The following is a 26,784-nucleotide window of genomic DNA, read 5'->3' as shown; positions in this document are numbered from 1 at the left end:
TCTCGCCAGAATATCCTGGTAGCGAGATTCGTTATTCTCTGACGCGACCGCATGCCACCACGACCCTGTTCGTTTCAAAGTCTTACGACCGCTCTACAAACTGTTGGAAGCATGTTTTTGTTGAGAATTCAAAGTAGCTTCATAGCTCTATTCCATTCATTCAATCATATTTACTTTGAACTATTCTCACAAAGATTGAGTAGTGCCAACCAAAAATTATGTGATGGGGTGCCTACGTTTCTACTGGGATGGGGAAGGGTGCAAAAACAACGAATAGCAACGTTGAAGAAAAGGGAAGAAGAGAGAGAGAGAGAGAGCTATGCTACGTACATGTGGTGTTTGTACAGTATACTGTATAATAGCTTGCAAAATCGCCTCGCGCTTTTACACTCACTTTTTCTTTCCCAAACTTAGTTGCCAAGACCGCGTTAGCCTGAATCAGTTAGACTCCAAACGACCCCTGGCTTGAACCCCTTGAATGGTAACTATACAGCAATATTCAAAATTGGCTTCCATTTTTTACACAGAGAAACTATCTCAAGCCCCACCGCCAAAACGATAGTGAAACCGTCTACATAGGCCGAACTCGGTTAGGCTACGAATTATCCCTGCTCGTCAGAATTGAAACGTAAATTACCTGACAAGACAGATACACCCTGGTCATTCTCATGCGTCTCGCTGAACGTTTTCTGTCCTCGATCTCCCGACCGAGCATATATTATTGAAGCCCACCACATCGCCTTCAAGGCCACCAGCCACTCACAAAATGGCTCTAAATCTGCCTTCTTCTACTAGAGAGTTTATTCGCGATATGATCTTGAGCAAATCACTTACCACATCCCAGATCGCCGATGCCGCTGGATGCAGTGCGCGTTCCATCACCACCATCCGCACCAATCTGTGGTCTGTTTGCTCAAGTCTATTGTTCCAGACCACGGTTCCTGTGGGGATTCCACAGGCACTTCTCACACGCGTTGCGGGAACAGGGGTTCGTTCGACTACGCAGCTTCACTTTGCACAACGCCAAGACACTTGCTACTGGAAAAAGGCCCGCAACCCCTCAACAACGCGACTCTTTCGGTTAGCTTTGTGTCTTTCTCCACTTTTGATATTGAATGTCTGACGAGAAGAAAGCCGCCACGTCTTAGTTCTTCTAAAGATAGAATGAGCACCTGACAATTTTGGCGCCCGGGTCACCTGAGAGAGGGGCTAACGATGGCCTTTTATTTGAGGGTTTAGACCTTTGATCTGCCCAAAAAGCCAAGCATTCTATGCATAGCGTGTTGACTATGACTTCGATAACGTTCAGCAACACGAATTCTGGCCTCCAGGCTGGTATTGTGAATGGCACAGTCAATGCGCAGTTCTATTTGCACCCAGGTAGTATTCACAAGACTCTAGAAAGGCGACTAGGTCGACTAATCGCCGCTTCTTGGCCCAGAGCGACCGGAAACTCCACCAGCCCCTCTATCAACCGTCCCGTTTCGCCGCGACCGAGACTTTGTCAGTCGCGACACACTACTCGATGAGATACATACAAAGATCTCAGTCCCCGGCTCCAGGATAGCTCTTGTGGGCGTTGGCGGTGTCGGGTGAGTGCAAGGAGGGCAGCGTGTGGGTTAGTACTGACAGTCGACAGGAAATCGCAACTTAGCATCGAATACACCTACCGAGTCCGATCTCAATCACCGGCTACCTGGGTTTTCTGGGTCCACGCAAGTAACGCGGCTCGGTTCGAGCAAAGTTTCCGGGATATCGCCGACCAGGCCAAAATTTTCGGGCGCAAGGATCCCACAGTGAATATATTTCAACTAGTCGAAAACTGGCTTCAGGATGTCAAGAGAGGAAGGTGGTTACTAATTCTTGATAATGTTGATGATGATGGGTTCCTCCGCCAGCCATCAACGACAGGCCAGCAGGGCCTGCAGATCGGCCAAACCAACAGCTCGACAAAGCCATTGTTGGAATTTCTCCCCCGAAGCCCGAACGGATCTATAATTATCACAAGTCGGAATAAAGAGGTAGCGTTAAAAATTGTCGACCATCAGGACGTTATTAAAATAGAACCAATGAACAAGTCGGAGGCTCTAAAACTTCTCCAACAAAAGCTTGGACGATTGGCGGAAACTCCTGATATTCTAACTTTAGTGGAAGAACTTGAGTTTATGCCACTGGCTATTGTGCAGGCAGCTGGCTACATCGTGCATCGAGCACCCCGCTGTTCAGTATCGCAGTACCTCGAGAAGTTTCGGAAGAGTGATGGTGAAGCGATCAAGCTTCTTCATTATGAGGCGGGTCATCTCTATCGAGATTGGGAGGCGAAGAATTCGATTCTAGTCACATGGCAAATATCCTTCGACTATATTCGACGAATACGACCGTCCGCTGCTGATTTGCTCTCCCTCATGAGCTTTTTCGACCGACAGGGAGTTTCAGAGGACCTTCTCCGAGTTCAACGCGATACATATAACGAGAATTCGACCTCGGAGAGGATTGCGTTTGACCGCCGCGACGAGGATACGGATAGCACATCAGAATCTAACACGGATGATAATTTTAATGATGATCTTACAACATTGAGAGACTTTTCATTTATTTCTATCAGCGAGAACATAACAGTGTTCACGATGCACCGGCTAGTGCAACTTACTGTGCGTGTGTGGCTTGAAAGCAATAGGCAAATAGAGCGATGGAAGGAGGAATTCATCACGAGCCTATACCAAAGGTTTCCGACCGGTGAATATGAAAATTGGGCACGATGCCGATCGCTATTTCCACACATAAAATCAGCGGTCTCACAACGACCAGGATCACAAGACTCTCTACAAAAATGGGCGACGCTACTTTATAGGGGAGCATGGTATGCTAAGGATACCGGGAACATTGAGGAATCAAGGGATATGGCATCTAAATCAAGGACGGAGCGAGTGTTAATGTTTGGCTTGGAGGGTGAACAGACCCTCGATAGCACTGCGATGTTAGCGAACGTATACCGGCTCGAGGGCCGATGGGAGGAGGCGGAGCAGCTCGAAGTGCAGGTGATGGAGACGAGCAAGACGAAGCTCGGCGTGGACCATCCCTCTACGCTGACGAGCATGGCCAACCTGGCATCGACGTATAGGAAGCAGGGCCGATGGGAGAAGGCGGAGCAGCTCGAAGTGCAGGTCATGGAGACGAGCAAGACGAAGCTCGGCGTGGACCATCCTGACACGCTGACGAGCATGAACAACCTGGCATCGACGTTCTGGAACCAGGGACGATGGGAGGAGGCGGAGCAGCTCTTTGTGCAGGTCATGGAGACGAGCAAGACGAAGCTCGGCGTGGACCATCCCTCTACGCTGACGAGCATGGCCAACCTGGCATCGACGTATAGGAAGCAGGGCCGATGGGAGGAGGCGGAGCAGCTCGAAGTGCAGGTCATGGAGACTCGCAAGACGAAGCTCGGCGTGGACCATCCCTCTACGCTGACGAGCATGGCCAACCTGGCATCGACGTTCTGGAACCAGGGACGATGGGAGGAGGCGGAGCAGCTCTTTGTGCAGGTCATGGAGACGAGCAAGACGAAGCTCGGCGTGGACCATCCTGACACGCTGACGAGCACGGCCAACCTGGCATCGACGTATAGGAACCAGGGCCGATGGGAGAAGGCGGAGCAGCTCGAGGTGCGGGTGATGGAGACGAGCAAGACGAAGCTCGGCGTGGACCATCCTGACACGCTGACGAGCATGGCCAACCTGGCATCGACGTATAGGAACCAGGGCCGATGGGAGAAGGCGGAGCAGCTCGAGGTGCGGGTGATGGAGACTCGCAAGACGAAGCTCGGCGTGGACCATCCCTCTACGCTGACGAGCATGGCCAACCTGGCATCGACGTATAGGAACCAGGGCCGATGGGAGAAGGCGGAGCAGCTCGAAGTGCAGGTCATGGAGACTCGCAAGACGAAGCTCGGCGTGGACCATCCCTCTACGCTGACGAGCATGGCCAACCTGGCATCGACGTATAGGAACCAGGGCCGATGGGAGAAGGCGGAGCAGCTCGAGGTGCGGGTGATGGAGACTCGCAAGACGAAGCTCGGCGTGGACCATCCCTCTACGCTGACGAGCATGGCCAACCTGGCATCGACGTATAGGAACCAGGGCCGATGGGAGGAGGCGGAGCAGCTCGAGGTGCGGGTGATGGAGACTCGCAAGACGAAGCTCGGCGTGGACCATCCCTCTACGCTGACGAGCATGGCCAACCTGGCATCGACGTTCTGGAACCAGGGACGATGGGAGGAGGCGGAGCAGCTCGAAGTGCAGGTCATGGAGACTCGCAAGACGAAGCTCGGCGTGGACCATCCCTCTACGCTGACGAGCATGGCCAACCTGGCATCGACGTATAGGAACCAGGGACGATGGGAGGAGGCGGAGCAGCTCTTTGTGCAGGTCATGGAGACGAGCAAGACGAAGCTCGGCGTGGACCATCCTGACACGCTGACGAGCATGAACAACCTGGCTTATACCCTTAGGTCATCGGGTCAATACATAGCTGCATTGCAGCTGATGGCTGAATGCGTTCAACTTCTCCACCGAAAATTAGGCCCTAACCATCCGCATACTACATCTTCCAAGTCTGCTTTAGACGAATGGCGCGGGAAGGTTGACTCCCCGTCTTCCCAGCTCACTAAACCGCTGTCGGACACCAAAGAGGCCTCAATCCTAGGCAGTTCCATAGAAACCTCCGAGTCGGTTGATAGACCTGGCGGACACCGTAGGCGGGCAATATTCTTGCGCCTATTTGACAGGAAGTAGGACTCTCCCGTGTTCAATTTCTCTAAAGTGGAGCTTTGCCTAGTAATTGTTGATAAAAACAAACCATTGAACCAAGAAAATTCTGTAATCACGAAAATGAAAGCCTCATATCGCATTAAACATTAGATTGTAATATCAATAATTTGAACATTGGAATTTTCTAGAAACTGTTTCGACTATATCCATGGGTAACTTACGGGACCGTATTACGTTTCATGTTTTGTACGATACGTCGAGACAGTCTAAAACAAGCATGATCTGCAGGCTAGCTTAATTTGCCCTAGGCGGTCTCACTAGCATCTTGGCGGTGGGGCTGGAGATAGTTTCTCGGTGTAAAACATGGAAGCCAATTTCGAATATTGCTGTACCCCTCAACATCTACTATTTGTAGTGCCAAATATGGCTCTAAACTTATCCCCATTGAAGCGGCAGCTGATCCGTGATATTATTGAGAGCAATCTAAAAACCACTGATATCGCTAATGCAGCAGAATGCAGCAGAATGCAGTAAACAGTCTGTTAGATATACCCGTTCTAATCTACGGATGTCCGGCAGTCCTAAAGCACCTCCAATCCCCTCCAGCCGACCAAAGAGTATCAGACCACTTATGCTTGAGGCTCTCTGTCACTACCTATCCGAGAAACCTGGATTATATCTTGGTTGAGATCGCGATTTTCCCGCGAGAGGAACTTGGTGCCTGTGTGGCCAACTCTACCATCAGTCGAGCTCTGGAAGCAAAAGGCTGGTCCAAGAAAACAACCAGGAACCAAGCGAAGGATCGCAACGCCGATCTACGAGACTACTACCTCCATAATCTATCGGAAATTGAGTTATATCATCTGGTCTATGTGGACGAATCTGGATGTGACAAGCGGATCGGCTATCGGTGGACAGGTTGGGCCCGCTGGGGGTCGCCCCGGTCCAAGTGACAAAGCTCCACTGTGGTCAGCTGTCCCAGATCTTGCCGGCATATTGCCAAGATGGTGTACTTCTTTACCGCGTCTTTCGGGGCTCAACCGACGCTCCTATATTCGAGGATTTCATAGAGCAGCTTCTCCATCATTATGGCAGATGGCCGGAGCCTAAATCGGTATTAGTAATGGATAATGCATCCTTCCACCGCTCTAGGCGGTTAAAAAGCATATGTCTAGAAGCAGGAGCTAAGCTGGTCTATCTTCCACCTTATTTTCCTGATCTAAACCCCATCGAGGAGTTTTTCGCCGAGCTGAAAGCTTTTATTAAACGAAATTGGCGATTGTTTGAGGATGACCCGGATAGAGATTTCCAGGAATTTCTAAAGTGGTGCGTAGATGTAGTTGGTGTAAGAGAAAAGAGTGCTGAAGGCCATTTCCGCCATATAGGTCTAACAATTAAATACTATTATAATTGACTTGTATAGGCTTATAGAGCTTATGTATATTCAAATATTTTCCGGAGTTGTAATTTATTCAGTTCGCAAAATTTTTCTTTTTCCCAATTTGATGAGAAGCCCTTAGTTGGGTACAGTTTACGTCTACCAATATAACAACGAGCCTGTCTAGATTCATGTGGGATACTACCTGCCTTATCATATCGTCGAAGGCGGTAAATTGGATACACCGGCTTCTTGAGCCCCACCTTGCATGCAGGCCGCTGGTTGGATTGACTGCTGTGCAATCACAACTCAGTCGTCAATAGCACGAAGTACCTCATGCAGTTCGATATCCGCGTATGCACATGACTCGTGGAATTGCCTCGTTCGCTGATGCGGGCGGGCGCTTAACGGCACCCAATCACCCCTGACGCTTTAGGCTGATAGCAAGGCGTCTCTACGGTCGCAACCATTCTTTATTACCCCTCCCCTCCACTATTTTGTTGAATGGCTGACTTTACAGCTTATAGATACTTTCGAAGCCAAGCGATATATTTATATCTCTACCTATTCACTCTGACCTTCGCCGCGGCGGCGGCAGCTTATTCCAGGCAGTTATTTTCCACATGCCTGTTGAAGAAACGAAACTGACCCCCGTGGCGAGCATGGCGTCTACAACATCGTTTGGGCCTTCAAACTCGGGGTTCCAGATGGGTGTGAACCACGGCTCGGTCACTTACCACCTCCATATGCCCATTGGAGAAATGAATGAGACAAACACTAGGCCTTGTAAGTCAACCGCAAATATTAAGTACAATATTGGACTCACTAATCTTTCCAAGATGATCAATCTCTAGTCCACTGTGTTATTCCATCCTTGTCGAACCGTCACTTTACCGGCCGTGAACCGATGCTAGATAAGATTAAACAGAAGCTATTTCTCCAAGCGACTACTGAAAAACTGGCCCTATTCGGACTGGGTGGCATCGGTAAAACCCAGGTTGCTCTTCAGCTTGCCCGCTGGGTGAAAGCGTATATACCAGACTGTTCTATTTTCTGGGCTTCAGCTCTTAGCCTCGAAAGTTATGAGCAGGCTTGCTCGAAAATTGTGAAAGAGCTTAAAATCTATCAGAATCCAGACAGTGAGAGTGTAATGGAAGTAATACACCGACAGCTGAGCTCTGATAGAGCCGGAAAGTGGCTTTTTATTGTCGATAATGCTGATGATATGGACTTGCTTTCTGATGAGCTTGATCAGCATTTCCCTGCTAGTAAGGGAGGCGTGACTTTGCTCACTACTCGTTCCCGCGAGGTGGCGGTATCTTTCGCTGGAAGGGATATACTTGAGCTCCAGGGGATGACAACAGAGGAAGGGATTACTTTTTTCACCAAGATTGTAGGAGAAGACTCACTTTCTGGGCGAGAGTCTACTATACAATTACTACAGGAACTTAACTTCCTACCTCTAGCTATTGCACAGGCGGCTTACTACATTTGTCGACAAGATGGAACGGTCACACGGTACCTCGAACTTATGCACAAAACCGAAAAAGACCGGATGCGTCTAGCAAGCAGAGAGTTCCACGATATCACTCGCTACCGTAAAATGCCAAACGCGGTGACTACTACATGGCTTATCTCCTTTAATCAGATTAAGGGCTCTAATCCCTTTGCTGCTGATTTGTTAGAATTTATGTCTTACTTCGAGCCGAAGGCAATCCCACGATCTGCTCTCCCTTCTCTCGATTCAGAGGAAGAGATGGAATTTGCAATTGGTACGCTATGTAGCTACGGATTTCTGACCAGAAGAGAGAATGAGGACATATTTGATATACATAGCCTCGTGCAGCTATCAACACGTGTATGGATAAAAGAGTCACAGAAGACAAAACAAATCATTACAACTGTGACACGACATATGAACAAGTGTTTTCCATCTAATGAATACACAAACCGTGAGACATGGAGGATGTACCTACCCCACGCCCTTGGAATTGCTAGGAGAGAGGAAAGTAAGGATTCAAGGGAGAGGTATAGCTTACTATCCAAGGTTGCAAGTTGCATTCTAGCAGATGGCCGAGCAAAGGAAGCTGTGACTTTTTTGGGAGAAGTGTATAAATGGAATGAAAGCCAGTATGATGAAGAACATCCCTCTCGACTGGCGTCTCAGCAAATGCTCGCAGGGGCGTATCAATCTAACGGGCAGATCAAGCAGGCCGTCGAGCTACTTGAGCATGTGGTCGCGGTAGAAGGGAGAACGCTTGATGAAGAGCATCCCTCTCGACTGGCGTCTCAGCACGAACTCGCAGGGGTGTATCAATCTGACGGGCAGATCAAGCAGGCCGTCGAGCTACTTGAGCATGTGGTCGCGGTACAAGAGAGAACGCTTGATGAAGGACATCCCTCTCGACTGGCGTCTCAGCACGTACTCGCAGGGGCGTATCAATCTGACGGGCAGATCAAGCAGGCTGTCGAGCTACTTGAGCACGTGGTTACGGTACGCGAGAGAACGCTTGATGAAGAACATCCCTCTCGACTAGCGTCTCAGCACGAACTCGCACGGGCGTATCAATCTGACGGGCAGATCAAACAAGCCGTCGAGCTACTTGAGCATGTGGTCGCGGTAAAAGGGAGAACGCTCAATGAAGAACATCCCTCTCGACTGGCGTCTCAGCACGAACTCGCACGGACGTATCAATCTAACGGGCAGATCAAGCAGGCCGTCGAGCTACTTGAGCATGTGGTCGCGGTAGAAGGGAGAACGCTTGATGAAGAGCATCCTGATCGACTAGCGTCTCAGCATACACTCGCAGGGGTGTATCAATCTGACGGGCAGATCAAACAAGCCGTCGAGCTACTTGAGCATGTGGTCGCGGTACGCGAGAGAACGCTTGATGAAGAACATCCCTCTCGACTGGCGTCTCAGCACGAACTCGCACGGACGTATCAATCTGACGGGCAGATCAAGCAGGCCGTCGAGCTACTTGAGCATGTGGTCGCGGTACAAGAGAGAACGCTTGATGAAGGACATCCCTCTCGACTGGCGTCTCAGCACGAACTCGCACGGGCGTATCAATCTGACGGGCAGATCAAGCAGGCCGTCGAGCTACTTGAGCATGTGGTCGCGGTACAAGAGAGAACGCTTGATGAAGAACATCCTGACCGACTGGCGTCTCAGCACGAACTCGCACGGGCGTATCAATCTAACGGGCAGATCAAGCAGGCCGTCGAGCTACTTGAGCACGTGGTCGCGGTACAAGAGAGAACGCTTGATGAAGAACATCCTGACCGACTGGTGTCTCAGGAAGTCCTCGAAAATACGAAGCAGTCAATGGAAACTGAGATTATATAGAACATGTAGTAGTGCTCTCTATTTAATGTCGAGAATTGATCGAGCCACTCTACAGTCACATATTTTTCTCTTTGTACATAGTTGCGCTCAACAGTATTCACTCTTTTGCTCACTTTTTCAATTTGTCATTTATACTTCATAACAGGACCCCAAGGAAAACAGAAATCATCTAGTAGTAAAGCTGGAAGAACCACTGTTACGATTTGTTACAATACTAGGTTATATACGAAGACAAGGATAAACCAAAGACTAACGGGATGCGGTTAGAAGTATCTTGGCACCACGCGTCCCGAAAGAATGAACAAAAAAAGCGCAAGGCGATTTTGCAAGCTACTATATACACTGTACTCTCCAAATTGCGGGGCGCGTGGATCCGCGCACCAAACTCTGATTGTCCAATTCAAATCCGCCTTCACCCCCTTCAACAAAGCAGGCCCGAAGTACATAAACGGCAAGAATCACGTCTCGTTCTCACAGTGATCAGATTCCAGACACATGTTTCTAATGCCAACCTGACAACAATGCCACCCACCTGGGCTTCTCCGCCTAAGGATCAAACGACACCTGCACCGATGCATGCCAATCCAGACACCAAGTCGGATGTTGATTCCATCATCCTCGATTATCTCGTCTGTCTGGCTATTGACAGTATCTTTGTGGCCATTGAAAACCTGGCCCAAAATGATAGTCACCGGAACGATGATGACGATGTAAGCTGGCAAGTCGATACTGTAAGAGGTAAGTTAGTGGAGAACCTCAAATAACCGCACGCGAGTCTAATAGTGTTGATAGGACTATATTCCTCTCTGGTTCCGTCTGAGCTTGAGTCTCCACTGGCCGAAGACCTTGGTATCAAGTTCGGAATCCTCACGGCGGCTGACCAACTTCGGCATGCGACGACTACACGGACAGACCAGTCAAGGGAGCAGCGCGTGCCAATATCACAAACAGGCATGATGTTCGTTCAGCTTTGCTCGGCAGCTTCTTCCAAGATCTCTGAGTCCCGATTTTTCGATGCCCTTGCGCGGTTCATAATCCAAGCGATTATCGAAGATCAGAGTGAAGGGCGCCAACCATCAAAATATTTAACTGAGCTCTGTTCATGGGCCCCGGAAGATCCGGCACAACGTTCGAAATGGACAGCGATACGACAACGATATGTTGATGAGCTGGACTTAGGCTCACCACGTGCCACCCAGAAGGCGGTCCAGCAATATCCCCTTCTGGAATTCATTACTATTCTCACAACATTTCTTCGAGATCTTATGACCACCTTAGATCCACCTGTGCTCATTCAGCTCGAGCGCGGAAAACTCGGAGACCTCACCCGTGAAGATACACAGGATCTCAAGAACCTGGTGGGACTTCGCTGAACGAGAACGCTGGGGACGAACGCGAAGGGGGCAAATGGGTTTCTCGTGGACGCACTATCAACAACGCCTCTGTTCGTCAAATCACTTATCGAAGGATATGTCTATCATCTCCAAAGCTAGGATATACAATCGAGATGTGATGAGTCGTGGCTGGAGTTTATATAACGGCGACTCGGGCCATGCCAGGGAATCCCGATACAATTGATTTGTTTAATTCATTCAGTATGCAGCGCTGCCGGCGGCGGGACATGCCCGACTACGCCTGTCGAACTTAATCTTGTTCAAATAATTTTTACATACAAAGCAATTATCCACCCTATAGGAGAGCAGCAACCAGCTCATCGACACTCTTCATCTCACGATCATTGTTCTCTCCCACATCCAAAGCAACCAAGAACCGGCTCACACAGTTATATCCCGCAATACCTGTGGTAAGCTCAACAATCTCCCGATCATTGAACCCAACAGTCTGCAGCTGTGCAAAGACCTCATCCTGAACCTTAACGGTCAAAGTCATCTGATCCGTGTAGCGCAGAACAGCCCGTTGCTGCGGTGTCAAAGGGCTACTCTCCAAAGCGCCCAGGTCGCCCTCGGTAGTTGGAGGCAAAGTGCGACAAGCGTGTAGCTCTTCGGGCTTAATACCACCCTTCAATGCGAGGGGCGCATGGGCATTCCACTCATAAATAGCATCGTTCAGCACTGCGACACGGCACACGGCCAATTCCATAATTCCACCATCGACTATGGTGCGGCTGCGGATTGCACCAATGAAGCTGTTCCAGCCGTCAGCGACCGGCGGGCTGTGCAGTAGAGACAGGTCGAGAGGAATCAATGGACGGGGGTTGCGACGCGCGGCGATCCGAGTGTAGATGTCCGCAGTGTCGGCGGGCGCATCGGCGGGAGGGGTGTTGGGAGCGTAGGGAAGTCTCATTGTGCGTTTGGGGAAACCAATTGTTGTTTTGCAGAGTCTTGGAATCGGTCCACGGATCAATTTGTACATAATGTAGCTACGTCGAGGTGCACATGTGCCCCTCATGGTGGGGAGTGTGTTTGTTTGGTTTGCCAGCTATCTGGTCGGACCAATCAGAAAGGGCCTCACATACATCCAATGATTGCGGACACCGGATCCCCAAGGCCATTGTAGATGCCTCGACTTGATTACAGGGAAAGTCTTCACACAATGCCACCGGAGATGCAGTTTACTCCGAAGGCGGCACAGACTAGACCGAGATATCTATGTGGATATTGAGGCGGGGGAATCCTTGAGTTGGTCCGTTCTTTGACGACCTCAGCTACCTAATTTGAACTTTGAATTATTTTCATTGAGATTGCTCAGAGAATACAGCCCTAGCCTCAGAGTCACACCCAGGTGCCTTTGATTTATACAGCTGACCGTGCAAACGTTTAACGAAGGAGTAGTTGCATTTAGTCAGTGACAGAGCCTAAAAAATACCAGTATCAAGTGGTAAATTGAAATTTTTCAACGTCGTTGAATGTAAAAGTCTATGGTAAATCTATCACCATGAGTATATAAGTAGTATTCAATGCCCTGACCGATGTCCCTAGGGCTCACGGCCTTGGGAGCATGACGATGATCCCCGCTCTGGCTCAGATCCTGAAGATGGTGATGGTGATGGTGGTAATGCCGAAGTCGATGCTGATACTGATACCAATGCTGATGTCGAAGGCAATGTCAATGCAGAAGTCGGAGTCGAAGTCAATGTGGAAGTCGAAGTCGAAGTCGAAGTCGATGCACCCACAGAGGACGAGGGCGAAGGGGACGACGTCTCAGTAAGAGCAGATTTCAGCGCAGAGGCAACTTTCGTCACGCTATTGGCATTTGCATAGTCATCAGTATTGGTCAGGTATGCAGCTCCGAGGCCCATCTGTTCAACCTCCTGAAGAACAGTCTCATAGTCACTCGTAAGTGGCGCACTGTACAGAATGACCGCACCCTTGGAATAACCAGCCGTGTTGGTGAAATCGTTGGCAGGAATGGAAGAAAGCCAAGTCGAGTAAGAATTCTCAAACTCGACAATCAAATCGGCAGCATCGAAGTAGGCCTCGTCTTCTACCTTGGTGCCCGGGTTGAAAATGACGGTGTTGAGATTGTTAGACTTGGCGGTGCTCGACACTTCTTGCATGTAGGAGACCAAATTTGAGTCATTGGTGCTTGGGGCTTCGTCGAAGAAGATTCCGGAAATAGTGATGTTTTGCTCTTTGTACGAAGACCAGCCACTGTAGGTTGAGATTTGGCTCTCAATGACCGAGATGTCACGTGTAGCGTACTCGGTATGGACATAGCCGATGACCTCAACGTTTGAGTAGCTGTTCAACTGGGAGACACCATCGATATAGCTCGATTCGGGGTATGCTAGATATTTGACCTTGCGTGAGCAAAAATATCACCTATAGACTTAGTATAGCTTCCTTACTGGTGTCGCCAGGGCCACTGTCAGGGTTGACAATGATTTGGAAATTGATAGCTGGGTGCGCAGCAGCAGCGTCGTAGACAGCAGACCAGGTAGTATTGTCGCTTGGCCATTGGTATAGAGGCAACAGGATGCTGGTGGACGAGACAACAGAGGCCATAGCCAGGGCACTGCCCTTGAGGTAGGTGAATCCACGCATTTTGAAAAGAATGAAATGAATAAGAGGATGAAGTCAAAAGGAGTGGAATCGATCAAAGAAGCCACCAGGGCTATTTGATCTGTACAGAGTAAAGGAGTGAATAGACTAAATCCCCAGGATTTAATGGGAAAGAATGAGTGACTGGTTAAGATCAAGATCAAACTATAGCGAGTCGGGGCATTTAGCTCATATTTATGATAACCGCCAATGTCTCGACCCTGAAGGCAAATAAAGAAGTGCGAGCAAATCACCACATTAATTTCCTCCGACCACAGGGCGTGGTGTGAAGCCATCAGCCACTCGTTTCAGGAACCGGTATTTTCCTCTGTCGGAATGAGATGTTACTTAAGGATCGCCCCCTAAAAGCCGAGCGATATGGCAGACCCACAAACCGATGAACGCGGGATAGATTAATTCGAACGATCAATCCCTAAATCGGCCTTAGGGCACTCCCTCTGGTAGTCCCAGGACTAAGAAGCTTGCACACCACGACCACGCTAAGCCAGGTCTACGCTAATGGTGTCTAGCCCCGAAATTCTTAAAGAATTCTCCGCTGCAACATGCAGCAGTGAGATCATCCACCAGCGCGTAATGAGACAGGTCTCATACGGCTTGGCTAGATAGGGCTTCACTTGAGCAATCCAGTACTCCATGCTTCGTACCCTGTAGTCAGATCTCAACTGACCTATCGTGCGATTTGTAGCAAAGTTGACGGTCAGGGGGGAACACCCAGACCACATCTGGGATCTTAGCGCCCAAGATGGAACGCCACACGCAAGGCTGCCCCCGCTCCAATTTACTTCGTTTCAGATTTTCAATGTTAAAATGACAAGGAGAAGGAATGATTCCTTCCCGGGTGCGAGATCCTGGGGATCCTGGTGATTTCAAATGCAATATCGGTTCTACCTAGTAAAATGGCGCTGCCGTGGCTACATCGCCAAATACAGTGCGCCGGTCGCAACCAGAAAACCAGCACAACCAACGAATTGACTAATTTGACCTCTCAGACACAGAGAAAATCGCTGCAGGAGCCGCCCGAGTGTAACGCCCAGGGCCGACCCCAACACTTTGCGGAAGGTTGAGAATTCCCTTGGCCATCTGCACGAGCAAGTGAACATCATTACCTACAGAATAAGAGGCCCTGTGAAATGGACGCTGAAAATGGCTCCCCTTCGCAGTCGTAGTAGAAGAATAGTATATAGATTGGGAGTCCCCTTACCCATCAGAACCAGGACAAGTCCCAGTAATAGTAGACTATAGCTATAGCAAATTGGACAATCATATTTCCATAACCAAAAAATCTTCAATAGACCCAGTAATACTAATAGATCATACAGAAGATATCCACATCCAAAGTATTCTTATCCTTCGTTCTTCGGGGAATTGTACGCTCAGTCGGAAAAGATCCCTTGAGAGACTATATTACAATTAGGTTAACCTCAATACCGACAAAGACGGCGCCAGTAGTAACGTTCTGAACATCTAGTCGAAAAAGTTCATATAAATCGCTTGGTCCTCTTGCAGAAGGGAGTATATTTAGTCCTTATCCGACTGAATACAAAACCTGTTCTCGAGGAGTATTTACTACCTAAGATGCCTTGTCTGGAGAATAGATATACTTACTTTCGCTACTAGCATTTGACGACAGCGATATATTTTAAGGTGCCGGGTTCGAAATTTGGAGGCAACTATCTAAGGCTACGGAATTGTTCCAGCTTGGCTCGAGTTTCCTTGCAAAGGATGGAATCGGTCCAGTACTGGTGCTCCTCACCTTAAGCTGACTGAACGAGTGGACTTGCCATTTGGAAAGGCCAAGATAAATGACCAGGGGTCAAATCTGGAAACACAGGCAGTAAGATTCGCGGGGTCGATTTGGGGGTTGAGGGTTGGAGATGAGAAGAGAACTGGGAAAATGTGAGGACATCGAGAGGGAAGGGAACATCTTATAAGCGCCCGGCCGGGCAGGGCGAAGAGGGCGCCTGGATGGAAATCTGATGCTGATGTAAGTTTTTGACAAGGTTATGGATGATGAAACTAGCGATGTGTGGGAGGTCCAGGTTGACCGTATTCGCTTGAGATCTTAATGTTTGGAACAAGCGGAATAGACTCATCATGACATTTTCCCCCAGCCCTGCATGAACATCTGGAACCCACTTCCATAAGTTGGCAGAAGCAACAAACATATCTTCCCGGAGCCTCGGTGGCTGTTTGTCGGTATACCCTGTTTTCCATTCGGACATGAGCGCCAGCTTCTTAGCTATTGTGTGTCTGAGATCCCGTTTTCGAAAACAAGCCTTTTCGTCCTTTTCAATTTTAAAAAGTGACGTATCCTCCTGTCGAACTTCGTTATAGAGTTGTACATAGTGGGCCGAACGCCACTGTTGTAAGAAGTATTGCACTAGGTCCCTGTTCAAGACTATGTGTAAATTTCCAGAGCGTATCAAAGATAGGGTAATCACTAAGAGTCGAAGTTGAGGAGTCTACTCAATTTCCAGAAGCAGTCGATGATACAGGTAATGTTGTAATCCTCATCAACGTATATGTTGTTAACACTCAAATCAGGGTGGCATAAGGGAAAAGTCTCCGGAGAGATCGCTGGGAGTTCAAATTTCTGTATAACATCACGCGGAGCGTCGCCCGCGACTATGTAGTCTAGTCTGTTGTCCGATGAGTCGATTTTGCGTCCAACGGCCACAAAGTTGTTCCATAGGTCCACTGCGTTTCCATATTGTATGTGGGAGGGTTAGTCGTTCTGTAAGGGAACAGGTGCTATGAAGCAATGGTGTGATAATGGTAAGATCTCTGCATAGAGCTTCCAGATCGAAATCGGCGTAAGTAAATATGCCGCGCTTGATGGTTGAGGACATTCCTATGGAAGAGATTCAACAAGTCGAAGTAAGGTTGAATAACAAAAGATAACCCTGGAGGGATGGGCGTTGCGAAAGCCAGGGCAAAATAGAAGCGGTGAGTTAGCAGATGCCCTCGGAAGCCGGATTTCTTGGTGTATGCGGATAATCAATTATGGCCGGTGCATATCTGCGTGAGATGGTCTCGAAGTTGGGATGGCATACACATCTGCTCAGAAAGAAGTATATGTGAAGTGTTCCACTGTCCTTGCATTTAATTTAACTCTTTGAAGAAACAGCAGATGTTTTGACCAGGCATTGTTTGTCGCGACGAGTGAGGGGAGACAACAAGCAGTCCAACATGTTTTCCTCTCCGACCGAGATAAGGGGGCAGATTGATGTTCTTCCTTAGCATCATATTATAATATCTAGGCAATAAGACACTACATAACCGTTGAGGGGGCAACTAAATCAGTGCTCAAGAAAGTGTGTGACAAACTTGAAGGTGAGGAGAGCCAGTATAATAGGAAAATCACGTGATGCAGATCAATGCAGCTGGGTATGAGCAGATACACTATGTTGACGATATTCCAAAACATGACTATGACCAGGCGATTCAAATTATTCGCAGGGGCAAACAAAACGGAATTCAGTGTTAGCCACATAACCAAACACGTGTGTCTCATGAACCATTTGGGCTGGACCTGCGGGGTTAGCATAGATAGTATTGTATAGGTACATCTCCACTAACGCGGCATCAATGATGTGCATAGTCCATGAGTTCATGTATATACTAGTACTAGTACACTTCCACGATACTTGATATCGCATCATGATATATGGATATATTTAGATCTCCTTACGGACTGGCCCATCTTTCTCCCCACCCCCGGTTTCAACTTCCATGCCTGCCGGACACGTGAGCGGCTCTCGGTTGTGGTCCGAGATCTCCCAAGATTAAACTTGCGTGAACCAATCACCACTCAATGCGGCCATCTAAAGTGGTAAGTTTGTCCAACACCATAAGGCCGGCTCGGTGGCTATCAGGGTTCAACTACCTATACCGGACCGTATATCGTCACTCGAACCGGACTCGCATTATGAAATGCGGGGCATTTGCTCTCTTTCACCAATCTTATTCTAGATATCCCTGATTGGCATATCTGCGGGGGAGGGGAAGGTGGAAGGTATCTGCCGGAAGCTCAAAATGTGTCCTGGCTGCTACGATGTGATCATCTAAATAAGGAAGAGCTATTGTCCGCTGCTGCTGAGTTCCTCAATTCATATTTCTCTTCAGTTCATTGATTCATATCTCTCTGCGAAATGGCACACACACAACGAGTGGTTATCATCGGTGCTGGAATCGTAGGAACCAATTTGGCCGATGAGCTGGTCTCACGAGGATGGAACAATATCACTGTTGTTGAGCAAGGTCCTCTACACATGCCAGGCGGTTCGACTTCTCATGCGCCTGGGCTTGTTTTCCAAACTGGTCCCTCGAAGACTATGACCCATCTAGCACGCTATACGATTCAAAAACTACTTTCAATCGAGAAGGATGGCCAGAATTGCTTCAACCAGGTTGGTGGGTTAGAGGTAGCTACTACTCCGGCTCGACTGGAGGAGCTCAAGCGCCGGCATGGCTATGCTACTTCATGGGGTATTGAGTCGCGTCTCATTAGTGCCGACGAATGTCTAACGCTATATCCGCATCTTAACAGAAATGTGGTGCTTGGCGGCTTCCATATTCCAAGCGATGGGCTTGCACTCGCTGCACGCGCCACACAGCTACTTATTGAACGTACCAGCAAAGCGGGCGTTCGTTATATTGCCGAAACCCCAGTCACCAATATCGAACGAAAGGATAATCATGTTACCGGCGTGACAACTCCCAACGGCTCTGTTCCCGCTGATATTGTTATTTCTTGTGCTGGGTTCTGGGGAGTTGAGTTAGGTGCAATGGTGGGTATCTCGATTCCATTGCTCCCACTAGCACACCAATATGCCAAAACCACGAAGGTACCAGAACTAGTCGATCGCGAAATCAACAGACAAATAAACGGAAAGAATGCCGTACTCCCAATTCTACGACACCAAGATCAAGACCTATACTATCGCGAACATGGTGAACAATATGGTATTGGATTTTATGGCCATCGCCCGATGCCAGTCGTGGCAGCATCCTTGGGCCTGACTCCTAAACACGTCGATGACAGGAATATGCCTTCTCGTCTGGAATTCACGAAGGAAGACTTCGATCCAGCTTGGAAGGAGTCACAGAAACTTTTACCTGCTCTCCGAAATACTGAAATCGAGGATGGATTCAACGGTGTCTTCTCCTTCACCCCGGATGGAGGTCCCATCGTGGGACAAGCGCCAAATCTGGACGGCTTCTGGGTTGCGGAGGCTGTTTGGGTGACCCATTCTGCTGGTGTTGCGCGTGCTGTTGCTGAGGTCCTTACTACTGGCCGATCTCAGATCGATATTAGTGAATGTGAGCTATCCCGATTCGAAGAAGTGCAGCTCAGTCGTGCCTACATCAATGAGACCTCCGCACAGAACTTTGTGGAAATTTATGATATCCTCCATCCCTCGCAGCCCAAGGAGTCTCCTCGAAACCTTCGCACCAGTCCTTTCTACTCTCGCCAGAAGGACCTAGGTGCTTTCTTCCTTGAGCTTGCAGGTTGGGAACGACCATTTTGGTATGAAGCAAACTCTCATCTTATCAAATCTCTTCCTAAAGAGTGGAAACCCATTGAAAGAGATGCCTGGTCAGCACAATTTCACTCTCCCATCGTCGCAGTGGAAGCTTGGAAGACTCGCAACGCAGTGGCCATGTACGATATGACTTCTTTCCATCGATTCGAAGTGTCTGGCCCTGGTGCCGCTCATCTTCTTCAACGCTTGAGTACGGCAGATATCAATACCAAACCGGGCACGATCAGCTATGCTCTTCTTCTTAATGAACATGCGGGGATCCAGAGCGATATCTTTATCGCCCGACTGGGAGAAGATCTTTTCCAAGTTGGCGCTAACACCGCAAGTGATCTCGCTTATCTTTCTCGCGAAGCTCGTCATCAGAAACAATGGGCTCGAGTTCGTGATATCACAGGAAGCACTTGCTGCATTGGCCTCTGGGGTCCCCGCTCCCGAGACGTTATCTCCACTACCAGTACAGACGACTTCTCTAACGAGGATTTCCCATATTTCACCGTTAAGAATGTCACGATCAACGGTATTCCGGCCAAGGCACTACGCAAATCCTATGTTGGTGAGCTGGGCTGGGAAATCCAAACCTCGGCTGAGTACGGAGCACGACTTTGGGACAGCATTTGGAACGCGGGTAAGACACATGGTCTGATTGCAGCTGGTCGAGGTGCCTTTAATGCCCTTCGTCTCGAAAAGGGTTATCGAATATACGGTGCTGACATGACCTCCGAACACAACCCATACGAGGCCGGCGTCTCTAATGCCATCCGTATGAACAAGACCGATAATTACGTTGGCAGGGTTGCTCTTGAGAAACTTTCCAAGTATCCTACTCGCCGTTTACGCTGTCTTACAGTTAATGATGGTCACTCTATGGTTCTCGGGAAAGAGCCTGTCTTCTGTGGAGGGAAGGCCGTTGGCTATGTGACCAGTGCTGGATTTGGATATACTGTTGGCAAGCCCGTGGCCTATGCTTGGCTTCCTAACAACGCCTCTCTTGGGAGTCAGGTCGAGATTGAATACTTCGGTCGTCGTATTCAAGCTACGGTTTCCGCTGAACCGTTGTATGACCCTGATTCAAAGGCTCTGCTTGATAATAACCCGGTTGATTCTATACTCAGTGCACCATTGAAGTCTCGCTTATAAGATCTTTCCTCTGCTGTATGATGATAACTTAATGTGAATATAAAGCGTGTCTGCCAGTGGACGATAACGTAATACCAATATTGATACGGATGTTGTGAAAATTTGTGTTCTTTTGCTTTTCAAATAGTTGTATATACCTGTGGACATCGCACCGATAACCGATAACCAAGTCCCCGCGCTTAACCTTTTTCGGAGTGACTAAGACTCCCCACCAACATTCGAACCCGAGCCCCACAGCAAGTCAAGCCATTTTCCCACCGCCAAATCTATCTCTGTCATCGGCGATCCAACTCAGCTAGTCATTCAGCTACCCCTGCGGAAAATGGCGCCTTCGGTAAGTACAATGTCACTGAATACTGGCATACCCGCGAGAGAAAAGACCAATTGTACCACATTGAGACTAGATTGTTAACCTACACGCGATGACTCAGATTGCTACCACCCCGTCGCTGGAGACGGCGCGAGAAGTTATCTCGAAGTCACGAAACTCCCAATTTGCCCCGAACTTGCTACCCGTGACTGCCTCGATTCCTGCGGATCTGTTGACGCCTAACTTGGCATACTTGAAGATTGCAGAGAAGTGAGTGTTGAACTCTAAGCACGAGTCTTTTCCATTTGCCCTATCTTGCGGGGAAATTTTGACAGCAGAAGCAGAAACACAAAGACTAATACTGGGGATTTTATAGTTCGCGTATGTCATTCTTGTATGAGAGTGCTGCGACTACAGAGACTATTGGACGATACAGCTTTGTCGGCGCAGGTGGGTGATCGTGTTGAAATTATACCCCGCCATCTACTAACTTTCTTCTTTCTTTCGCTCCCTAGACCCCCGCAAAGTGATCAAGACTGGCGCAGGCCATGGCCCCGAGGCGGATCCCCTCCCACACCTGGAAGAAGAGTTATCTCAATTCCGCGTCGCAACTGTTCCTGGATTGGTTCTTCCTCCTTTGACGGCCGGAGCAATCGGATATGTAGGCTATGACTGTGTTCGATACTTTGAGCCAAAGACCGCTCGCCCTATGAAGGATATCTTAGGTGTTCCCGAGTCACTGTTCATGCTCTTCGATACAATTGTCGCATTTGATCATTTCTTCCAAGTCGTCAAGGTCATCACCTATGTTCCTATCCCAGCCTCAGATACCGATATCGAACCTGCATACCAGAAGGGCCAGCAAACAATCCAGAAGACCATCGAGACTCTTCTACAGGACCGCACACCACTGCCCGAACAAGGACCTATTATCCAAAACCAAGAATATACCTCCAACATCGGACAAGAGGGCTACGAGAAGCATGTCAAGACATTGAAAGAGCACATCGGCAAGGGCGATATCTTCCAGACCGTCCCCTCACAACGTCTCTCCCGACCGACATCTCTCCACCCATACAACCTTTTCCGTCATCTCCGTACCGTCAACCCATCCCCCTACCTGTTCTATATCGACTGCCAAGATTTCCAGCTTGTCGGCGCTAGTCCCGAACTCCTGGTAAAAGAAGAACGAGGCAGAATAATCACCCACCCCATCGCCGGTACCGTGAAACGCGGTAGAACACTGGAAGAAGACACCGCTCTCGCCGACGAACTACGCAGCAGTCTAAAAGACCGCGCCGAGCACGTAATGCTCGTCGACCTAGCCCGGAACGACATAAACCGCATCTGCGACCCAATGAGCACACAAGTCGACCGCCTCATGGTAGTTGAGAAATTCTCGCATGTCCAACACCTCGTCTCCCAGGTCTCCGGTGTTCTTCGTCCCGGAAAGACACGTTTCGATGCATTCCGCTCGATTTTCCCTGCCGGAACAGTATCCGGTGCACCTAAGATCCGCGCGATGCAGCTCATCGCCGAGCTAGAGGGTGAAAAGCGCGGTGTATACGCCGGTGCGGTTGGTTATTTCGGATACAACATTGCGAATGTTGGTGGGTCGAATGAAGAACCTGGGGCTATGGATACTTGTATTGCATTGCGGACTATGATGGTTAAGGATGGTGTCGCTTACTTGCAGGCTGGTGGTGGCATTGTGTTTGATTCGGATCCTTACGATGAGTATATGGAGACTATTAACAAGTTAGGTGCTAATATTGCTTGTATAAAGGGTGCGGAGGAGAAGTATCTTAGCTTGGAGTCGGAATAGAGCGAGCACCTGGTCATGCATTTTGGAGCCGAGGTCTTGATGTTTGTTGCAGCGAATTCGGGGCTCGGCTAAGAACAGCTGTCAATGATTTACGCATGTTTAAATTTTATCTTTTTAGTAGATGAGACCAATGTATCTTTCGGGTTATAATTTTCAAGTTCTAAATAGATCATCGTATGTCAATCCTGAATATGGGAACAGCTTGCTGATGGGGAATTGCTGATGGGGAATCTGCATGTATGTCAGTGTAAGACGAGTTCGAGAGTAGGAAAGGACGGTGGTCTCCCATGGCCACCCAAACCTGAACTGGGCCACACCACAGCACAGTCGCTTATAAAAGAAACAAATCATAAAATTGTTGCCTTAGTTACATATGTTCTTGATGAGACATAAGTATATTAAAAGAAACCACCCTATAGATATTTCGTACATAATCTCAGAATCCAGACATATAGCTTGAATGGCAGAACGAAGAGGTCATCACCAAGCTCCTCTTAATCGCTCCATAAGCCCACCATTGCCTTCTCGGCCCGTACTAGTTGTACTGTTAACATTCCTTCTCCTCTGTCCATCAGCGCTATCTATTCCAGAAGTTGAAGCTGCAGCCTCCCCTTCTAATCGTCGTCTTAAGTCTTCGTATCGTTCCCGCTCCCCGGCAGTGTTATGTATCCCACTCCTCCTTTCACGTTCGTTAAATATCCACGCCGGTATGTGAAATCCTGTTGCAGAAGGCGATAGACTAGGAAAGAGCTCTGCACGCCAGGCCATGCCCACGACCCAGCCGATGGCGGATGGGAGAAGCATTGCGGGGAATTGGGAGAGTGCGAGTTGGGCTGCTATAATATATGTCGTCGATTTATCGGAGAGGAGAATCGAAAGTTTCGGCGGTGGGGGCTTGGACGCTGTATTCCTCGTCGGAGGGTCGTTGTCGCTGTTATTCGTGTTGGCAGGAGTGGCAGCGTTCGCGCTGGAAGATGCGGTTGTGCTGATCCGATACCGGAATACAGCAGGTATTGTCGCGTAGTATTGCGCTAATAAAGCAAATACTGTCGCTGTCGGTCCGGAGGGAAGATAATTGAGTGTATTTAGGGAGAGCGGACGGACAATCAGAGTGAGAATGAGGGGTGGGAGGATTGTGGTGAAAGGTAATGTTATGAGGATGAAAGTCTGCAGAATCTTCATTAGTATCATACCAGATTATCTTTAAGGAAGTATCATCTTACCGCCATCTTCCGCTTTCCCCAAGCTCGCTCTACAACGCGTAGATGGTACACTAGCATTGCGGCGAACAGTGCCTCTGTGGAATTTGTGAAGCCAGCTATTTGCCAGATCAATGCGCGCCATACTTGTATGTATGGCCAAAAGTGTGGCGACACATGAATTATTGCGAGATGCTTGACATCGAGAATGGAGAGAGCGATCGAAGAAGCGATGGTGTAAATGAGCAAGGTTTTGGTGAGCGGGGTGTTTGTCAGACCGGAGGTCAGCATTTTGAAGGGGCGTAGGTTTTGATTATAGTCCGAGTTATGGAGCCAGAGGACTCATGCGGGGCAATGTGATAGCGTCCTGTGGCGACGATTGAAGGAGGGAGAAGATGGTGGTAGCATTCAAATGTTGAAGAGACAAGCCCGTCCCCAATCAGAATCAGAGGCCACATATCACGTAACAGATAAGAGCTCCGAGTCCGGGGAGCCTCGGCTTGCCGATCTGCCTCTTCACCACTTAGCATACATATTTCGCTGGGAATTGAATCGTTTACTGTACTGTGATTCAATTTCAAGCGAGTGTCATTGAAAATGACTATCTGCAGTCCATTCTATCTCACTCTGTAATCAGGACTGTTTTCTTTCTAGAATAGGCGGACATTTCAGCTCGGACCCCCGTGAAGGCCATTTTTTGGTAATATAATCTAGCAAAAACAGGGAAATTAGACTGTCTCTTGAAGCGTTAGCATCCTGTGGCGATGGTCGATCACCGCGAACCTATCTGACTGCGTTTTGACATAGTACATTGTCATACAATAGGGATACCACCTGGGGCCGAGCTCCACGGTTACTACTAGATCCGGTAAGCAATTTAAATGGCGTTCTAGCGCTTACGTGAACATGTTGCCCGAATTAAAGTGATGATTTCTTCTTTTTAAGGCGGATTGATTTCGTTTTTTGAGGAGGAGAATCGATATAGATATCTGCAGCCGTGAATATCAAAAGCCAAGATAAATAAGGATGCATCTAAACAGCTTGGCATCAAAAGCAGCTTGGCAGGAGTATTTAAAGATAGAGATCTGTTCTTTCGAAATGCCGAGGGAGGCAAAGGGCCCGTGACATCATCTACAAGATCACCGTTTCATAACCATAGTACACATGGGCGATCGCCATCGTCAGACGATGGGGGCCGCGGATACCTGATACGGCAACTCCACTTCCGTCCGATACATTTGAGGGGCTATAATCAGATAAGTTTCTAAATTTTCCAAAGCTCAGGGGCGAAGCTAAGAAATTCGAAGTGTCAGAGAAAGGGTACAAGCCAATCAATTGTGCCAACATTCTCCCCATCTTCAAAGGTCTAACCCCATAAAGCACTCTGGCGACTGAAACATGTACATGTAAAATGGTGGGGTCTGTTCAAATGCCCCAGTTTCCAGGACCCATAATAGATTTTGGGGCCAACATTCTACAATGGCAATCAGCCAGTCTATTGGTACATAAGGCTGATAGGCATTGTTTGACGGTTCCTTTGAAGATCCTATATAATATAAAACGCCCCAAATCCTCCGCCGACTCTTAGCGAAATTAAACACTAAACCTGACTGTGAACCATTACTATTGAATTGCAACAATGACTGTCAACAATACATCTGAAGTAGAATTCAAGCCTCTGCACAACAGCTTTGGAGCTGAGTGCCAGGGAATTGACTTCTCACGCCCTCTGTACGAAAAAGAGGTCCGGACTATTAAAGATGGTATGGCCAAATATGGCGTGCTCGTCTTCAGAAATGCTCAACTCGACGATGAACGACACGTGGCTCTAGCCCGCCAGATGGGTGAGCTGGATGCCTCAACTGTGTTCATCACCCCTGGCAAGAAATACCGACTCGCACCTTACACTGAGTTGACAGACGTGGCGAACATCGAAGACGATGGCTCCATCATTCAGCCAGGAAGTCTTCGCGCGGACTGCAACAAGGGAAATAACCTTTTCCATGTCGACTGCTCTTATAACCCGCGTCGTGCTGGGTACTGTATCTTACGTGCACACCAGTTACCTCCGAAGGGAACTGGTGGTGGAACAGGATTTGCTGATACACGGACAGCATATGAAGAATTAGACAGTGAAACCAAGGAAAAAATTAACGACTATGTACTATGGCATTCTATCTGGCATAGTCGTCGTCTTGCAGCACCTGAGTCGAAGTTCTTGAAATATATGGACCCTTCAAAGCGATCTATGGCCCGCCACAAACTGGTCCAAGAGCACGAGGCCAGCGGGCGTATGAACTTGTATGTCGCAGCACATGGCTATCGGTTCGACGGGTGGACTCACGAGGAGAGTCAGCCTGTGGTCGATGCTCTGATGGAGCACGCGACCCAGGAAAAATACACTTTGAGAGTGGACTGGGAAAACGATGGTGACTTTGTCATTTGGGTGAGTTTTTTTTTTTTTTTTTTTAAAAAAAAGTTCTGTACATGGTAGTCATTCAATACTGATTTAATTGCAGGACAACACATGCGTTATGCACAAGTCTTGCGGAGGTTCCTTTGCCGGAAAGTACATTCGTGATATGAGACGAGCAACTATTCTCGACGATTCCTCCACGGCCTGGGGATTGAATGAGAAGGGTGAAAACGCTGGATATCTGGATGACTTGAAGAATGGATTTGTCGATGCCACGAAGAAGAAATAAACGCTGGCTGATTTTTATCTACCAACGAAAGTATGATGAATGGCTTGGTGCCGGAATGAAATCCTGTATTTGGTTATGAACGGGAAAATCGCCCCAGAAGCTTGTGATTTAATAGCGCTCTGTGTTTTACCTCTTTTTTTCAAGACTTTTTCAATGAATTGCAATTCTGATATTTTATTTTAATGGTTCAAAACCACTATATGTAAGAAAAGTATACACAGAAACTCAGTGGTTTTTTTTGGGGGGGGGGGGGGGGGTTGACATACAATCATGATGGACCCAGAGGGGTTCTGTTAGACTTGAATCACTTGTTTTCGAGTATTACCAGGTCCATCAGTCAATCAATGATTCAAATGTACTACATATAAACTAAGAGACATTTTGGCTACTATTGACTGTGAGACTCCTCGCTGTGCAGTATCGTCACCATACGGGACCTTCTGGCGTTGGAACTTCAAGTTGGTAGCTAGTCTTCATGTATCATAATCCCCATGAGAGCTGGTCTTGAAAGATTGGCGATCAGTTCAATGTTAACCGAATACTACAG

General features: G+C 48.4%; 9 protein-coding genes across 9 annotated transcripts; 6 read left to right on the top strand and 3 right to left on the bottom strand.

Moving 5' to 3' along the window:
- Positions 1-766: 766 nt before the first annotated feature.
- On the top strand, positions 767-4,790 carry N7478_012658 (tetratricopeptide repeat protein; the record flags this gene model as incomplete). Its single annotated transcript, XM_056928868.1, has 4 exons — positions 767-1,080; positions 1,310-1,380; positions 1,442-1,592; positions 1,640-4,790. The coding sequence occupies 4 exons, from the start codon at positions 767-769 to the stop codon at positions 4,788-4,790; spliced, it is 3,687 nt and encodes a 1,228-aa protein (XP_056772230.1).
- Positions 4,791-6,767: 1,977 nt separating this feature from the next.
- On the top strand, positions 6,768-9,493 carry N7478_012657 (uncharacterized protein; the record flags this gene model as incomplete). Its single annotated transcript, XM_056928867.1, has 2 exons — positions 6,768-6,930; positions 6,999-9,493. 2 exons carry the CDS (start codon positions 6,768-6,770, stop codon positions 9,491-9,493), a joined length of 2,658 nt encoding a protein of 885 aa, XP_056772229.1.
- A 521-nt stretch (positions 9,494-10,014) lies between these two features.
- N7478_012656 (uncharacterized protein) lies at positions 10,015-10,866 on the top strand (the record flags this gene model as incomplete). Its single annotated transcript, XM_056928866.1, has 2 exons — positions 10,015-10,231; positions 10,286-10,866. 2 exons carry the CDS (start codon positions 10,015-10,017, stop codon positions 10,864-10,866), a joined length of 798 nt encoding a protein of 265 aa, XP_056772228.1.
- Positions 10,867-11,182: 316 nt separating this feature from the next.
- N7478_012655 (carboxymuconolactone decarboxylase family protein) lies at positions 11,183-11,797 on the bottom strand (the record flags this gene model as incomplete). The annotated part of the gene is made up of 1 exon (XM_056928865.1): positions 11,183-11,797. The coding sequence occupies one exon, from the start codon at positions 11,795-11,797 to the stop codon at positions 11,183-11,185; it is 615 nt and encodes a 204-aa protein (XP_056772227.1).
- A 631-nt stretch (positions 11,798-12,428) lies between these two features.
- On the bottom strand, positions 12,429-13,497 carry N7478_012654 (spherulation-specific family 4 protein; the record flags this gene model as incomplete). Its single annotated transcript, XM_056928864.1, has 2 exons — positions 12,429-13,240; positions 13,302-13,497. 2 exons carry the CDS (start codon positions 13,495-13,497, stop codon positions 12,429-12,431), a joined length of 1,008 nt encoding a protein of 335 aa, XP_056772226.1.
- A 4,169-nt stretch (positions 13,498-17,666) lies between these two features.
- N7478_012653 (GcvT family protein) lies at positions 17,667-20,198 on the top strand (the record flags this gene model as incomplete). The annotated part of the gene is made up of 1 exon (XM_056928863.1): positions 17,667-20,198. The coding sequence occupies one exon, from the start codon at positions 17,667-17,669 to the stop codon at positions 20,196-20,198; it is 2,532 nt and encodes an 843-aa protein (XP_056772225.1).
- A 422-nt stretch (positions 20,199-20,620) lies between these two features.
- On the top strand, positions 20,621-22,333 carry trpE (anthranilate synthase TRP2; the record flags this gene model as incomplete). Its single annotated transcript, XM_056928862.1, has 3 exons — positions 20,621-20,778; positions 20,885-20,958; positions 21,024-22,333. The coding sequence occupies 3 exons, from the start codon at positions 20,621-20,623 to the stop codon at positions 22,331-22,333; spliced, it is 1,542 nt and encodes a 513-aa protein (XP_056772224.1).
- Positions 22,334-22,813: 480 nt separating this feature from the next.
- Positions 22,814-23,823, bottom strand: dscB (the record flags this gene model as incomplete). Its single annotated transcript, XM_056928861.1, has 2 exons — positions 22,814-23,500; positions 23,557-23,823. The coding sequence occupies 2 exons, from the start codon at positions 23,821-23,823 to the stop codon at positions 22,814-22,816; spliced, it is 954 nt and encodes a 317-aa protein (XP_056772223.1).
- Positions 23,824-25,171: 1,348 nt separating this feature from the next.
- On the top strand, positions 25,172-26,237 carry N7478_012650 (TauD/TfdA dioxygenase family protein; the record flags this gene model as incomplete). The annotated part of the gene is made up of 2 exons (XM_056928860.1): positions 25,172-25,978; positions 26,052-26,237. The coding sequence occupies 2 exons, from the start codon at positions 25,172-25,174 to the stop codon at positions 26,235-26,237; spliced, it is 993 nt and encodes a 330-aa protein (XP_056772222.1).
- Between the last annotated feature and the right edge of the window lie 547 nt (positions 26,238-26,784).

Source organism: Penicillium angulare, assembly GCF_028827245.1.
Source record: "Penicillium angulare strain IBT 27051 chromosome Unknown utg000012l_segment0_segment0, whole genome shotgun sequence".
NCBI classification, from domain to species: Eukaryota; Fungi; Ascomycota; class Eurotiomycetes; order Eurotiales; family Aspergillaceae; genus Penicillium; species Penicillium angulare.
Note: the sequence above shows the minus strand (reverse complement) of the source record. Positions and strands in the feature narration are given on the sequence as shown.